Here is a 15,513-nt window from a genome sequence, read left to right on the forward strand (position 1 = left end):
GGGCGGGGAACAACCGGAAGTCGCAGTATCCACGGCTCGGCCATTATTCTGTGCCTCGGCTGCCGCAAGGGTCCGTTCCTGTGTCATCTCCTAGCGGCCTGGCGCCGAGGCGGCGGTACCCAAAGCTGGAGCCGCAGCGGGAGCCCCCGGTGAGCGGGGTGGTCTTGGGGGCGGGTGGGCGTGCAAGTAAGGCGGCCTGGGACGCGGGCCTGAGCTTGCTGGGACTGCACAGCCATCGGTGGCCCTCCCGGGCCCTGATCCCCCCGGCACGGTCCGTCCCCAGCTCCGTGTTGGGGGTCGACGTCTTGGCCTCGGCGAGGCAGGCAGCCGGCCCGGGGAAGGTACTGAGGACAGCAGCTCCGAGTCTGTGTGTCTGGACTGGTGCTCCAATCTAACGGACTCCGCTGGCTCTTTGAGAATAGCTGCCTCAGTAGCCTGCTCCCCCAGCTCAGGCCTTTCTGCTCTTTCTCAGTCTTCTCTGAGGCTGATGCACAGAAACATTCTGAGGCTTCCCTATACCGGTGGCACCCAGACTCCTGAGGACGGATTTTTTTTTTTAAAGGAATGAAACAATTGTCATCTTTTAGTTTTGTAATATGATGGTATTTAAAAATTAAACTTGAAACCACCCATAGCACCCTTACTTCAGGAGTACATTTTAACAAAAAGTACTAAGACCGTAAACTCAGAATAAATGTTGCCCACGTCATTGGCAACCTGTCAGTGACGATTGTTACTGGTTTTCTCTTTTTGCAGCTTGCCAGATTAAAGCTTTATCGTGGACTGGTGTTTGGAAACCGTTGTTTTAGAACAGTTGTTTGGGTTTCATAAGTTTCTTCGTAGATGGAATTGTTTTGGACTTCTGGAATTAGAATCCCTGAAATCAGAATTTGTTCCCACATCTCAACTAGCTAAGTGCCATTGAGTGGATTAGTTCCTCTGATCCTTTTGTTCTTTTTAACTTCTGCCTTGAAAACCTTTTGTGAGAAGCAAATAAAATGTATATTTAATAACTTGTTATTTTTATGTTATTTTTATCTGCAAAATAAGTGTAAATAGAGTTCTGATAATTTGCTGTAGAAAATTATTCAAAATTCTTCTTAAAAATTCCTTTCCATCACCCCCAGATCATTTACCAAGGACTGCCAAGTTTTTCTCAATTGCCTTATCACTACTAGGGGATAAGTAAGTTCCTACTTCGTTTAGAACCTAGTCATGTGTTGAGACTATTACAAAAATCTAACTGGCCTTTCTTGTTATCCAGTCTTCCCACCCCCACCATTCCGCACTAATAGAGTCCTGACACCACTTAAGAGTCTCTTCATGCTCATAGTGGAAAAGATCTTTCTAATTATGGTACAATACCCAGAAGTTATAAAAGATTGCATGGCAAAAAACACTTTAAGCAAAGTCACATGGCACATAATATGGTCACAAAGACACTTGACAAACTGGGAAAAATTTGCACCTGCCATTGTAAACAAAAAACTAATTTTCCTATGAGATAAAAGTGTGTACAAATTAACAAGACCCAACACCTCAATAGAAACATGGGCAAGATATATGAATAGTTACTTGAAAAAATATACAAATGACTCTCAATATAGTAATTCACTCAAAATGCAAGTTAAAAATTTGGCAAAGAGCACAAACTTTAACAACTGTATTGGTGAGAGTGAGGAAAGGCACTCCCATACAGCTGTTTCTGATGGGGGTATAAATGATAAACTGGTACAGTCCTAATGAAGTCAAATTGGAAATATCAAAATTATACATGCATATACCTTTTGACTCAGCAATTCTGTTTCAAAGAACTTTTCTTATATGTGACTACACACATCCAAACTGATGTATGCACAAGATTATTCATGATGATGTTGTTGGTAATAAGAAATGATTGAAAACTACCCAAACATTCCATCCATGCTGGCATGAAAAATTATGATACATCTATGCGTCCATAAAAATGGGGAGAGGGGCTGTGTATTGACAGGAAAGACCTCTAAGATATGTTATTAATTGAGAAGAGGAAAATGTAGCACATTCATGGTGTACCACCATCTGTGAAAAAAGGGAAATAGAAAACAATAAATGTATACACACATATGCATAAATAACTGGAAATATACATAAGAAACTAACAGGGAGAAGGAAACTTTACACAGTATGCATCTTATAATCTTAAATTTTTAGCAAGTGAGTATATTACCTATTTTTAAAAATAAGAAAAAAATGTAAAGTAAATCCTCTTTAATGCTTAAATGGAAGTAAAACTGTTTCACTTACAGGACACGATGACCTCCTCAGAATACTGCCTCTCAAGGGCCTTTAGAATTTAACTTACGTTTACCTCTCTGCTCTACTCCTACAATCTTGGCTCCAAAGTTTACTTTCTTTCTCTGGTTTTCCTTCACAAAGTTATGTGTCACTCCCTTGCTTTTGAAAATAGTTTCTTTCTTCCTGGAATGGCTTTCCTCATAGTCCAGTGATCTTTTTATTTTTCCTTAAAAGTCCAATCTAAAGGTGCCTTTCATGGCCAGGTGCGGTGGCTCATATCTATAATCCCAGCACTTTGGGAGGCCGAGGTGGGCAGATCACTTGAGGTCAGGAGTTCAAGACCAGCCTGGGCAATATGGTGAAACCCCATCTCTACCAAAAATACAAAAATTAGCTGGGCATGGTGGCGCGAGCCTGTAGTCCCAGCTACCCGGGAGGCTGAGACAGGAGAACTTGAACCCATGAGGCAGAGGTTGCAGTGAGCTGAAATCACACCACTGCACTCCCGCCTGGGTGACAGAGGGAGACTCCATCTCAAAAATAAAAAATTACCCTTCATTAATCCTTTCTGTAGTTTTATGTTCTCCTATTACTTATACTTACACATTATATTGAAATTATGTTTATATTTCTGCCCCCCACCCCCAGTCGTTATAAGCAAGCTCTCTTTAAGGGTCTATGTGTTCAAATAATGAGGATGCTTTCATATGTCACTGATGCTGATACAACTGATATAACCTTAAAAGCTTAAAAATAGTTGTACTCCTCAGCCCAACAATTCTAGAAATTGATCCTGAAGAAATAAGCAGAGATGAAACTAAAAATTTGTTAGCAAGGATAGCCATTGTAACCTTTTTTATACTAGGGGAAAGTTAGAATTAATCTATGATAATTAGTTAGAAATAATCTATTATAGAAGATGAAAATAATCTATTATAATCTGTAATTTGTAGATTATAATCTAAATGTCCAGCAACAGGGGACTATTAAGTATAGATGGACTCATACAGCTCTTAAAAATAAAGAAGAGTATTTAATATGTTCACAACATAATACATGAGAAAAGCTATAGAGCAATACACTTGGATCCAATCTTTAACCCACACTGGTGCATAGAAAAAGGGCTAGAATGACATAGTTCTGAATAATAGCAGTTATTGTTTTCTGGTTTTAAAAATTTTTGGTTTTATAATTAGAAACATATATGTTGTTTCTAAAGAATAGATGATTTCTAGAGGGCAGGTCTAAGTTCTGTATAATAAAACCTTATTCAGATTTATCCACCTGTGGGACTAGGTGTGAAAAGATAAGAGCAAGATGCATATCCAAATATTCTGATTAACAGAATGAACAATTTTCAGAGAATTAAAAGCATGTAGAGCAAAATTACACAGAACATAATACAGCCTTTCTTTGTTAATCGAGGAGGTGGATAGGATTTTATCTCATGTGTGTCATGATTAAGACTATGATTACTTGTTAACTCTGTGAAATATAGGAAAGAGTGCTAGTTACAGAGGGTAATAAGTAACGTTTAAACCCATATACCAGGCACTGTCCAAAAACTTGAAATGTATTTAGACATCAGATTCTCATAACAATTCCATGAGTTAGGAACTGTTACTATCCCTATTTTACAGGTTAAAAAACTAAGGCTCAGAAGTGAGGGACTCATTCCAGGTTATACAGGAGTAGCCAGGATGCTCATTGTTAGAGTCGTAAAGAGTCTATTGTAATTAGATGAAGAGATCCTATGAATAAAGACCAAAGGAAGTTCATGTGTTTGGTTTCAGCAGTCTGGGTAACATGAGTGTCTGTGTTCCAGAGCCTTAAGTGGGAGGTGTCAGAGGAAACACTCTCTAGAGTCTGGAACCTTGCACTCACAAACGTTCTCTTTATTATTGGGAGCTGACTGGGGCCTGGAAAGCTCAGCTCTTTCTCTGGGCTAACTTTAACAATGATTTCTTGAGGTCTTGTAGATGATACTCTCCAAACTCTAAGGAAGAAGTCAAGGATTAAGGAGACCTGGACCGCAGAGGAGCCTTTTTCAAAAAACAACGATGACAAGAGAAAATTGGGCCCACAATGCTTTGAGACAAGAGGGCCTTGTGAAGGGGAAGGATGATACTTGGAAATGGGGAACCAGCTTCCAAGGAAGCAGCTCCTCTGTTTGGGAGACCTCCCACCTGCACTTTAGACAATTACGTTACCATGAGACATCTGGACCCCAGGAGGCTCTGAGCCGGCTCAGAGAACTCTGTCGCCGGTGGCTGAGACCAGAAGCACGTACCAAGGCACAGATCCTGGAGCTGCTAGTGCTGGAGCAGTTTCTGAGCATCCTGCCTGGGGAGATTCGGACCTGGGTGCAGCTCCATCGCCCTGGGAGTGGCGAGGAGGCTGTGGCCCTGGTAGAGGAGCTACAGAAAGACCTTGATGGACCAGCAATAAAAGTGAGAAAGGTGGGGAGGGGAGGTGGGTATTGGGATGAAGGGAAGGAAAGAATTGAGGCTGGGCTAGAGGGTGTGATTTTCATTAAAAATTAATAGCACACTGGCAACCCTAACAATAATTAAAGCAGGTTCATGAGTATTCAGACCATAGAATATGTCTGTAGAGAAATGGATTTATGTTGATGTCTTTGGTTCCAACTTAAGCAGCACAAAAACATTGACTCTGTTTTGTCACCTGGGTAATGCTTGCTAATGCTGAGTTTGGATCAAGAACCTGAAGAAGAAATGTTGCCAAGTTTTTCCCTAAACAGAAGCATATGTATTGTCTCTACAGTTCTGTTTGGAATGGTGATGTAAGCATAGAGTATAAAAGGCCAGGCACAGTGGCTCATGCCTGTAATCCCAACACTTTGGGAGGCTGAGGTGGGAGGATCGCTTGAGGCCACGAGTTCAAGACCGGCCTGCACAACATGGGAAAACCTCTTCTCTACAAAAAATTTAAAAATTAGCCAGGTGTAGTGGCGAGTACCTGTTGTCCCAACTACTTAGAAGGCTGAGGTGGGAGGATCACTTGAGCCCAGGAGGTTGAGGCAGCAGTGAGCTATGATCACACCATTGCACTCCAGCCTAGGTGACAGAGTAAGATCCTGTCTTTAAATAAATAAATAAGTAGAATGGCAGTAGCATAACAAGAATGGAACTTTCCAGGTAAGACCTCCTCTTGTGTAGGGCACACAAGAGGGGATTCTGCAAGCCAAGGAACTGGTTTAAGATATTTGCTTCTGAGAAGATTTATATCCTTGACCATTAGATTGGGATCTTAATGTAGCCTATCATGTGTGAGATTTCTTTTGTACATCTATAGCTCACTAGAAACATTTCTGTATAAGACGTCTGAATCGTAACTCAAACTTGGGTGTGGCATTAAGGATGGGCTTGTTCTTTTAAACAGTGAAAAATTTTAGATTTATATATTTTGTTACAAATTAATACATCCGCATTTGAGATATAAGGAAACCGAGGCAGACATCTAGCTGGCCGCAAAACCAAGTGTCTTGGTGCCGATTTTAGTGTTAGTTGTATTTGAGCACGAAGGACTAGGTAAAGAGGTCAGTACTTAGATGGTAAATAAGTAGAAGAGATGTGACTGAAGTCCGTTCTAAAACTAAGTCTGAAGCTAAAATCCATGTTCTTAATTACTGTCTATTACTTCCCATTCCCTCCCTAACCCACACCCAGGTCTGGCTTCTGTTCCTACCATTCTGTTGTACAGTCTCCTCTGGGAGAGGTCACCAGTGCCATGAGTGGGGCTTGAGGGCAGCTCCATTGTTCTCAATGCAAAGTTTTACTGCTGTTTTGATGGCTCTATACTTGACGTGAGTCTCTCTGATCTCACAGTTCTAGATTGTGGGCAGAAAGAGGTCCACAGTGCTTAGGTGAGTCTGTTTTCTGGAGGAACAAGAAGAGCCAGCTTATTTTGTTTTACTGATTTCCAGGTTCCAGTCCTCGTCCAGGATCAGAGCCCTCTCCAAAAGGCAGTGAGCACTCCAGAAACACTTCCTCCTGTACTTCCTGGCAGCCACATAGCAGCTGAAATTTGCCTGCATCCTACTGACCCAGTGGCATTCAACTTCCAGGATCCTCAAAATGGTATTTACTCAGTGCTCTGAGCTTTGGGCTGTTCCAGGACCCTTTCTGTGGCTCAACCCCTACTTCCAGGGAGTTGCTTCTTCTGCTACCCTGTCTAGGAATCTCTTACAGTGCCAGTTCCTTTCTGCTGTTCCTGCTGTTCCCACCTTCTTTCTTGGGCCCCTCTGACCTTGTATCCATTCTTATTGCTACTCTTTGTGTTATTCCAGCTCTGCAAGTGGGGGTCACTCAGAATTTGTAGGTCCCACATGCAGCTTTTTCTCATTCCTCAGATAGTCCTGCCCCTGAAGCTTCTGCCCTTTCTCAGGAAGAGAACCCAAGAAATCAATTAATGGCACTTATGCTCCTAACAGCCCAACCCCAGGTAAGGTTTACATCCTCTTTCCTTCCCATCTGCACAACCTCACTGTGGCAGAAGTGCCGTCTCTCATCCTTGTACTTCAATGTCCAGTCAGTTCCCATTTCTAAATCAAGGTCTATGCTGTTGGAAGATAGACTTTATATGTGATCTCCTTATGTCTCCCTGATGTCTGTTGTGCACTCCTGGTCTCACAGTATATCCCTTCCCCAGAAGCGAAGGGAACCTTTCAACAGGCAAGCTCCTGGGCATGGGTAACCTCACACACACCTGTTATTTCAGGAGTTGGTGATGTTTGAGGAGGTGTCAGTATGCTTCACTTCAGAGGAATGGGCATGTCTTGGCCCAATCCAGAGGGCCTTGTACTGGGATGTGATGCTGGAGAATTATGGAAATGTGACCTCCCTAGGTAAGGACTTTTCTTTCTATGATGCTTACCTTTACTTCATCAGCCTTTATTTGTTTTCTGATTATAAAGGTAGCATATACTTATTTTGGAAAATACTGAATATTACAAAGAAGAAAAAAAACCTTCCTTAATATTGCTATTTCCAGACAACTATTATCATTTTGATATATTACCTTTCTGGTTTTTCTATATGTTTGAAAGGTTTTTTACATTGTTCAAATATATGTGTTTATGTGTGTGTGTGTCTGTATACGGTTTTATAGGTTGCTTTCCTTGTGTGTGTTCGCGAATGTTACAAACTCTTTGCAGTTATTATCTATATTGGCTATATGATTTGTACCATAATTCAGTTAGCCATTTCCTTATTTTGGATAATTGCTATGATAATTATCTATCTCTGTGCCTAAGGTCTTCTAAAATGTCTTATTATTTTTAGAAGTACAATTACTGGGCATAAGCGTTTGAATGGCTTTAAGGCTCTGGCTTCATATTGCCAAATTACTTTCCATAGTGATCCCTGCCCTCTCTGTTCTTATCATTGGTGTGTAAGAACACTCCTTTTGGTCTGCTTTCATTTGTACTGAGGAATCCCACAATTCTAAATTGTTGCTAATATATTTTTAAAGTTATAATATCTATTCTAAAGTAGATTTCTTTGATAAGCAATAAAATAATATTTCAAAAATTTTTATTAGCCATTTTTGCTTCCAGCAAACATCAAATACCTATAGTGGTACAGCTGTGAAAATGATGTGATTTTTGCCCTTAAATATCTTATGATGGTTTAGGAGATGATTATAGAAATATTAAATGTACAAGGCAGAGTAAAATAATTGGTACAAGAGTGGCATAAACCTGGTGTGATGGAAATGCAAAAAAAAGCAATCAATTCCATTCCTGGGGATTAGAAAAGGCCATAAAGGAGGTAGCATTTATACTGGAACTTGAAGAAAAGAGTAGAATTCTGTTTGGAGAAATCAACATTCAGAACTGGATAATCAGCCACAGGAACTAATTTTGACTGAAATACAGATTGACAGTATCAGTTTTTTTTTTTTTTTGAGACGGAGTTTCGCTCTTGTTACCCAGGCTGGAGTACAATGGCGCGATCTTGGCTCACTGCAACCACCGTCTCCTGGGTTCAAGCAATTCTCCTGCCTCAGCCTCCCGAGTAGCTGGGACTACAGGCGTGCGCCACCATGCCCAGCTAACTTTTGTATTTTTAGTAGAGACAGGGTTTCACTATGTTGACCAGGATGGTCTCGATCTCTTGACCTCGTGATCCACTCGCCTCAGCCTCCCAAAGGACAGTATCAGTTTAAATGGCTGCAGAGTATTCCATGTTCCATGCAGAGTATTCGTGCTTTACAATGACAGCTTTATGATTCTGAATGTTTCTATTCAAGAACATTACATAACATTCCATTTTTTCTGTACTGCCTTTGTATGTGTTAGGCATGTTTTAAAATCGCCTAGATCTTGCATGTTTCTGGTAATATTTATTCTTTGAAATTAGAGTCATTTCTGATATTTTCTAATTGACTGTCATTTACATATGTGAAAGTACTGTTTTTTTAATATGTTAATTTTGTACCCAGCAACTTTATTATTTTATTGTCTTTAGTAATTTATACTGTATATTTTCATATTTTTAGACTGTATCCTTTAGTATCTCAGCAGTGGCAGTGGTGGGTCAAACAGTCTGTAGATTTTATACTTTGATACATACTACCAAACTGCTTTCTACCAATGATACCTGAATTAAACTCCCACAGAAAGAGCACACGGGAGAGCCAATTTCCCCTGGATCTGCTCATGATTTGGTCAGTGTTTTAATTAAATCTTTGCTAAAGGTAGATGAAGAATACCATCTTTTGTTTGTTTGTTTTTCATGGTTTCATTATTACTGTGATTGAAATCTCTTCATATGTTTACTGGTCGTTTTACTGCTATTCATATACTTCCTATATATAGAACTGCTAATGCTTTGTCAGTTGTTGAATATGTTTTTCCCATTTGTTCGCCTCTCAATATTATTTATTAATTTTTTTTAAGCCTTAGAAAATATTTTATGTTGTTAAACTTAGCAGTATTTTCCTTTATGGTCTTAGCGGTCTTTTTCCTGATAAAATTATTTTTTAAACCCACCTGTATTTTCTTAAGATACTTTTATTATTTTATTTTGATATTTAAGCTTTAATCCATCTTGATATTTATCAATTTATCTTGATATGTAGAATGACATAGACATCTTGTGGAGGGGTTTTGCTGTTTCTGAGATGGCAGTCTCACTATGTTGCCCAGGCTGGCCTCAAACTCCTGGCCTCAAGCAAACATTCCACCCCAGCTTCCCAAGTAGCTGCGACTATAAGCATGCACTACCATCCCAGCTTTTTTTTTTTTTACCCAAGTGGCTTTCAGTAGTTCCAAAGCTATTTACTCAATAATCAATCTTTTCTAAAAATTTTAAAATAGACTTTATGGATTAATTGGCTAATTTTATTAAAAACACTCACCATGGACCCATACCTCATGCAGTACACTAAAATAAATTCCAGATAGGTCTAAGAGTTAAATTAAAAAAACATAACCATAAAATAATGTAATTGCTTGATTATTCTAGCTCTTTGAAGAAAGAGAAACTTGAAACAACTTTAATATTAATACATTAAAATAAAATCTCACTCCAATGTTGTTGGGGCTTTGGGCAAGCAGGTGCCTAATGTTTATTCCCATTGACTTAGTAACTCAGATTTGAGGGGGATATATTAAAGAACCTCTGATTTGAGGTTCAGAAAGAAGGAATATAACTCATGTGTCTAAAAATAGTCCCAGGTAACTATCATGGTTAAAAGTTGGGCAAAACAAATTCCCTAAGATCAAGTACTAAGCAGAGAATAGTGTTTTGACCTAATAGTATATTATGACACTGTCAAATATTATGATAACTCTGTGTACTCAATTTTCATACATCGATAAACTGTGATAGAAAAGCAGACTCTCAGATAACTTGTACATACTACTTCGGTATGTTAAATATTTGTGTATGTTTATTTAGGAGATTGGACTAGAATTTGAAGGAAAGTATTAAGAAATATTGAGTACCTACCATGTCAGGCTTAGCTCCTGCCTTAAAGTACATTCAAATTGGAGAGATAGACATTTCCACTTATAATTACAATACAATTTGGCACATGCTGTATAATAAAAGTATGTATAAGGTTATGTGAGCCCATAGGAACCTGGGAATGATGGAAGGATTAGGACAGTGGGAGGAGGAGGTGGATTGTTCCCAGTTCTTCCACCAGGAGGGAAAGATTTTTAACAGTTTTATTGAGGTATATTTAACATACCATAAAATTCACCATTTAAAATGTACAGTTCAGTGCTTGTTGTATATTCACCAAGTTGTGCAACCATCACCACAATCAATTTTAAAACATTTTCATCACCCCCAAAAGAAACGTTGAACCCTTCAGCAGTCAACCCTCATTTCACATAACTCATTCCTCCAGTCCAACCCTAGCAGGCACCAATCTTTCTACCTCTATAGATTTGTGTATTTGAAACATTTCATATAAATGGAATCATGCAATATGTGCCCATTTGTGACTGGTTTCTTTTAGTTAGTGTTTTTAAGCCTTATCCATGTTGTATCAGGTATCAGTTCTTTATCCCTTTTTAATGCCAAATAATATTCCATTGAACGGATATATCTCCATTTATCAGCCGATGAACGCTTAGGTACTTCCACTTTTGGTCCATTATGAATAATGCTGCTATGAACATTTGTGTACAATTTTTGTGTGGATATATGATTTCCTTTCTCTTGGGTATACACCTAGGAGTAGAATTGCTGGGTCTTATGATAACTCTGTCTTTAATCATTTCAGGGACTGCCAGACTGTTTTCCAAAGCAACTGCATAATTTTACACTCCTACCAGCATTATATAAAGGTTCCAGTTTTTCTACATCATCCCTATCACTAGTTATTATCTGTCTTTTTTATTTTAACTATCCTAATGGGTCTGAAATGATACCTCATTGTGGTTTCGATATGCATTGCCCTGATAGGTAATGATGTTGAGCAACTTTTTATGTTATTACTGACTGTATGTATATCTTTGGAGAAAACTGTCTGTTCAGATTCTTTTATATTTTAACTAGGTTATTTGTCGTTTTCTTACTAAGTTGTAGGAATTCTTTATATAGTCTAGATATAAGTTCTTTAACAAATACATGATTTACGAATATTTTCTTCCATTCTGTGGGGTCTTGCCCTGTTGTCCAGGCTGGAGTGTAGTGGTTCGATCATAGCTTACTGCAGCCTTGAACTCGTGGGCCCAAGTGATCCTCTCACCTTAGCTTCCTGAGTAGCTGGGATTACAGGTGCACCCCACCAGCCTGGCTAATTTTAAATTTTTTTGTAGAGACAGAGTCTCACTGTGTTGCCCAAGCTGGTCTTGAACTCCTAGCCTCAAACAATCTTCCTGCTTCAGCCTCTCCAAGTGCTGGCATTAGAGGCTTGAGCCACTTGGCCTGGTGACTTTTCCCTTTCTTGATGGTACCCTTTGAAGGACAAAAGTCATCAATTTTGATGAGTTCCAGTTTTTTTTTTCTTTTGTTGCTTCTGCTTTTGGTGTCATATCTAAGAAACTATCACTAATCCAAGGCCAGGAAGATTTATGTCTATATTTTCTTTTAAGTTTTAGCTCTTACATTTAGGTCTTTTATCCATTTTGAGTTAATTTTTGTATATAGTATGAAGTAAGGATCCATCTTCATTATTCTGCATGTGGCACCATTTATCCCAGGCACCATTTGTTTAAAAGACTGTGCTTTCCCCATTGCATTGTTTTGGCACCCTTTTAAAAAGGCAGTTGATCATAAATAGGAGGGTTTATTTCTAAAGCCTTAGTTCTAGTCCTTTGATCTATATGTCTATCCTTATGTCAGTATCATCCTCTCTTACTATTTTGGCTTCATAGTACATTTTGAGATAAAAAGGTATGAGTCTTCCAACTATGTTCTTTTTCAAGATTGTTTTAGCTACTCTAGGTCTCTTGACTTTCCATCTGAATTTTAGTATCAGCCTGTCAATATCTTTGAAGAAGCCAGTTGAGATTTTTATAGGTATTGCAGTGTATCTGTAGATCAATTTGGGTAGTATTGCCATTTACCAATGTTAAGTCTTTTAATCTTTGAACATGAGGTATCTTTCCATTTATTTAGGCCCTCAGTTTCTTTCAATAATATTTTGTAGTTCTCAGAATAGAAGTTCTTCTTTTGTTAAATTTATCCTAATCTTATTGTTTCTGAGACTATTATAAATGTTTTCTTAATTTCCTTTGTGGATTATTTAGTGCTGATGAATAGAAATATCACTGATTTTTTTTATGAGATGGGGTTTTATATGTTTCTCAGGCTGACCTTGAGCTCCTTGGTTCAAGCAGTCCTCTGCCTCAACCTACTGAGTATCTGGGACTACAGGTGTGTGTCACCATGTCAGGCTGATTTTTATATCTTGAGCTTGTATCCTGCAATCTTGCTGTACTTATTAGTTCCAATAGTTTTTTAGTGATTTCTAAGGATTGTTTATATGCAAGATTTTGTCATCTGCAAATAGAGATAATTTTACTTCTTCCTTTCCAATCTGGATGCCTTTTATTTCTTTTTCTTGCCTAATTGCTCTGGCTAGAACCTCCAGTACATGTTGACTAGAAGTGGCAAGAGCAGACAGCCTTTTTTTGTTCTTGTTCTTAGACAGAACACATTGAATCTTTCACCATGAAATATAATTTATTTTAATTTTTTTGAACAGGATCTTACTCTGTCACTCAGGGTAGAGTGCAGTAGCATGATCATGGCTCACTACATCCTCAACTTCCTGGGCTGAAGTAATCCTCGTAATCCTCTTACCTCAGCCTCCCACATATCTAGGACTACAGGCACACACCAACATTCCCAGATAATTATTTGTTTTTATTTTTATTTTATTTTTTCTGTAGAGTCAGTGTCTCACCATGTTCCCCAAGCTGGTCTCAAACTCCTGGCCTCAAACTCCTGGTCTCAAATGTACCTACCTTGGCTTGCCAAAGCATGAGCCACTGTGCCTGGCCAGAAATCCCCTTCTATTCCTACTTTATTGAGTGTTTTTATCACTGTGGAGTGTTTTTATCCATTGTCTTGATGATGTGGTTTTTGTTCTTCATTTTGTTGATATGGTGTATTACATTAATTGTTTTCCTAGTGTTATACCAACATTATTTTCCTGTGATAAATCTCACTTGGTCATGGTGTATAATTCTTTTTATGTGTTGCTAGGTTTAGTTGGCATTTTGTTGAGGATTTGTATGTTTGTATTCATATGCTATATTAGTCTATAGTTTTCTTTTTTTGTGATGGTTTTGTCTGGTTTTGCTATCAGGGCAATACTGGCTTCACAGAATTAATTGGGAAATGTTTCCGTTTATTGGAAGAATTTGTGAAGAACTGGTATTCTTTTAAGGTTTGGTAGAATTCGCCAGTGAAGCAACCTGAGCCTGGGCTTTTTGTGTGTGGGAGGGTAATTTTTTTTTTTAATTACTGATTCATTTTTTTTCCTATTGTAGACGTACTCAGATTTTCCATTTTTTCTTCAGTCAGTTTTAGCAGTTTGTAGCTTTCCAGGAATTTGCCTATTTCCTATAAGTCGTCTTAATTTATTGACACCATATCATTCATAGTATTATTTATACTCCTTTTAATTTTTTTCTTTTAATTTTTTTGAGAGTGGATAAGACGAGGATAGAAGTTCTCACTCTGACTCCTTTTTATTTTTTTAAGATTAGTGTTAATGTTCAGAGAGTGACGACTTTAGAGCTTAGTTTTAAAGGGTGTGGGTCTGGGCTTGGGTAGTGAGTTGGAAAGAGGAAGAGCAATTCAGGAAGAGGAAAGTACATGGGCAGCGATAGGCAAGAAATGACATGTTTGGGCAGCTGCATGTAGTACACTGTGGCTAGAGTCTAGGGGCATAAGAGGTACTGACAATAGTTGATACCAGAAAAACAGGCAGTGCGTGAAGATATCCCTTTGACTTTGCTGGTTATTTATGCTTTGTCCTGTAGGCAATGAAGAGTTAGGTGTTTTGAGCAGGTGAGTGACATGATCAAATTTACCAATTGGAAAGGTCATTGACAATAAAGGTACGCATGGATTGGGGCAGATGAAAGGTGAGGAGTGTTAGAGGCAGGAAAGCCTGTCTGTTCCTTGCAGGCTTCATTCACCAAAGATTATGGAAAGTAACAAGCTCCTTCTATCATTCTGACATTTTTCTACCAAGTCTTAAAAAGCTCATAGGCCCGTATATAGTCTGATTCCTAAACTAAAATATCAAATAGTTTAACCAGCTAATTAGCTACTGATAACAAGAGTTGCTAATTTCTTAACCATTTTCCATCTCAGTTTAACCACTTATAACAGTTCATTTCCTTAAAGCTTGCTTCATTACATAGAAGCAGCCCTCCTCTCCACTAGCATTCTCCTTGTCTTTGTTTTTTGCTTTGTTTTGTTTTGTTGAGATGGAGTCTTGCTCTGTCACCCAGGCTGGAATGCAGTGGTGTGACCTCGGCTCACTGCAACCTCCACCTCCCAGGTTCAAGTGATTCTCCTGCATCAGCCTCCTGAGTAGCTGGGATTACAGGTATGCACCACCACATCCAGCTAATTTTTGTATTTTTAGTAGAGACAGTGTTTCACCATGTTGGTCAGGCTGGTCTCAAACCCCTGACCTCAAGTGATCCACCTGCCTCGGCCTCCCAGAGTGCTGGGATTACAGGCATAAGCCACCATCCTTGGCCTCTCCTTGTCTTTGAAACTTCACTGTGAATAAGGAAAGTGAAGTATCAGCATTGGACAGGCCTAAGACACATACCCATCCCTCCAGCCAGGTAGTTGGGTAGTATGATTGAAGGGCAGTTGAGATAAGATATGAGGGCCTGTCTAAGAATGTCTGTAGTTCAAGTTAATATTTATTGGATCTTTGCCATTCTCACCCTTTCATAAACTTAAAGAAATTTATAATGAAATAAAATGGCTGCACTCTTGTCTTCTATTTAGATAGAAGAAAAGTATTGTTATATTCAAAGAGAAGATGATGTTACTGTTATTCACATAATGTTACTTATTAGTTTGGGGGAACTGGCTCATAATTTCTCTCACACTTGGGTAGTTTGACAGTAAACTTCCAAAACATTTTCATAAAAATTATTTCATATTTTTAAAATATTTTAGAACATTGGAGTAGAAAGGAACCTTGGATATTAGTTCAGCCTCGCCATTTTACAGAAGTTTTCATACTTTTATTCTGCGTATTTTCCCTTTTCTTTCG

At 38.7% G+C, this 15,513-nt stretch overlaps 1 protein-coding gene across 2 annotated transcripts in view; it reads left to right on the plus strand.

Annotated features, from left to right (window-relative positions):
• Nucleotides 1-15,513, plus strand: part of ZNF197 (zinc finger protein 197) — a 25,514-nt gene continuing 10,001 nt past the window's right edge. Inside the window, exons 1-5 of one of the 2 annotated variants that reach the window (XM_012470738.2) lie at nucleotides 1-149; nucleotides 4,248-4,727; nucleotides 6,224-6,377; nucleotides 6,650-6,741; nucleotides 7,018-7,144. In XM_012470738.2, coding sequence (XP_012326161.2) covers nucleotides 4,338-4,727; nucleotides 6,224-6,377; nucleotides 6,650-6,741; nucleotides 7,018-7,144 — 763 coding nt within the window. In that variant the 5' untranslated portion in view covers nucleotides 1-149; nucleotides 4,248-4,337. The remainder of the gene's footprint in view (nucleotides 150-4,247; nucleotides 4,728-6,223; nucleotides 6,378-6,649; nucleotides 6,742-7,017; nucleotides 7,145-15,513) is intronic. The other variant, XM_012470737.2, reaches the window with a different exon arrangement.

Source organism: Aotus nancymaae, unplaced genomic scaffold, assembly GCF_030222135.1.
Source record: "Aotus nancymaae isolate 86718 unplaced genomic scaffold, 86718_ANA_hifiasm-v0.15.2.pri h1tg000067l, whole genome shotgun sequence".
Taxonomy (NCBI): Eukaryota; Metazoa; Chordata; class Mammalia; order Primates; family Aotidae; genus Aotus; species Aotus nancymaae.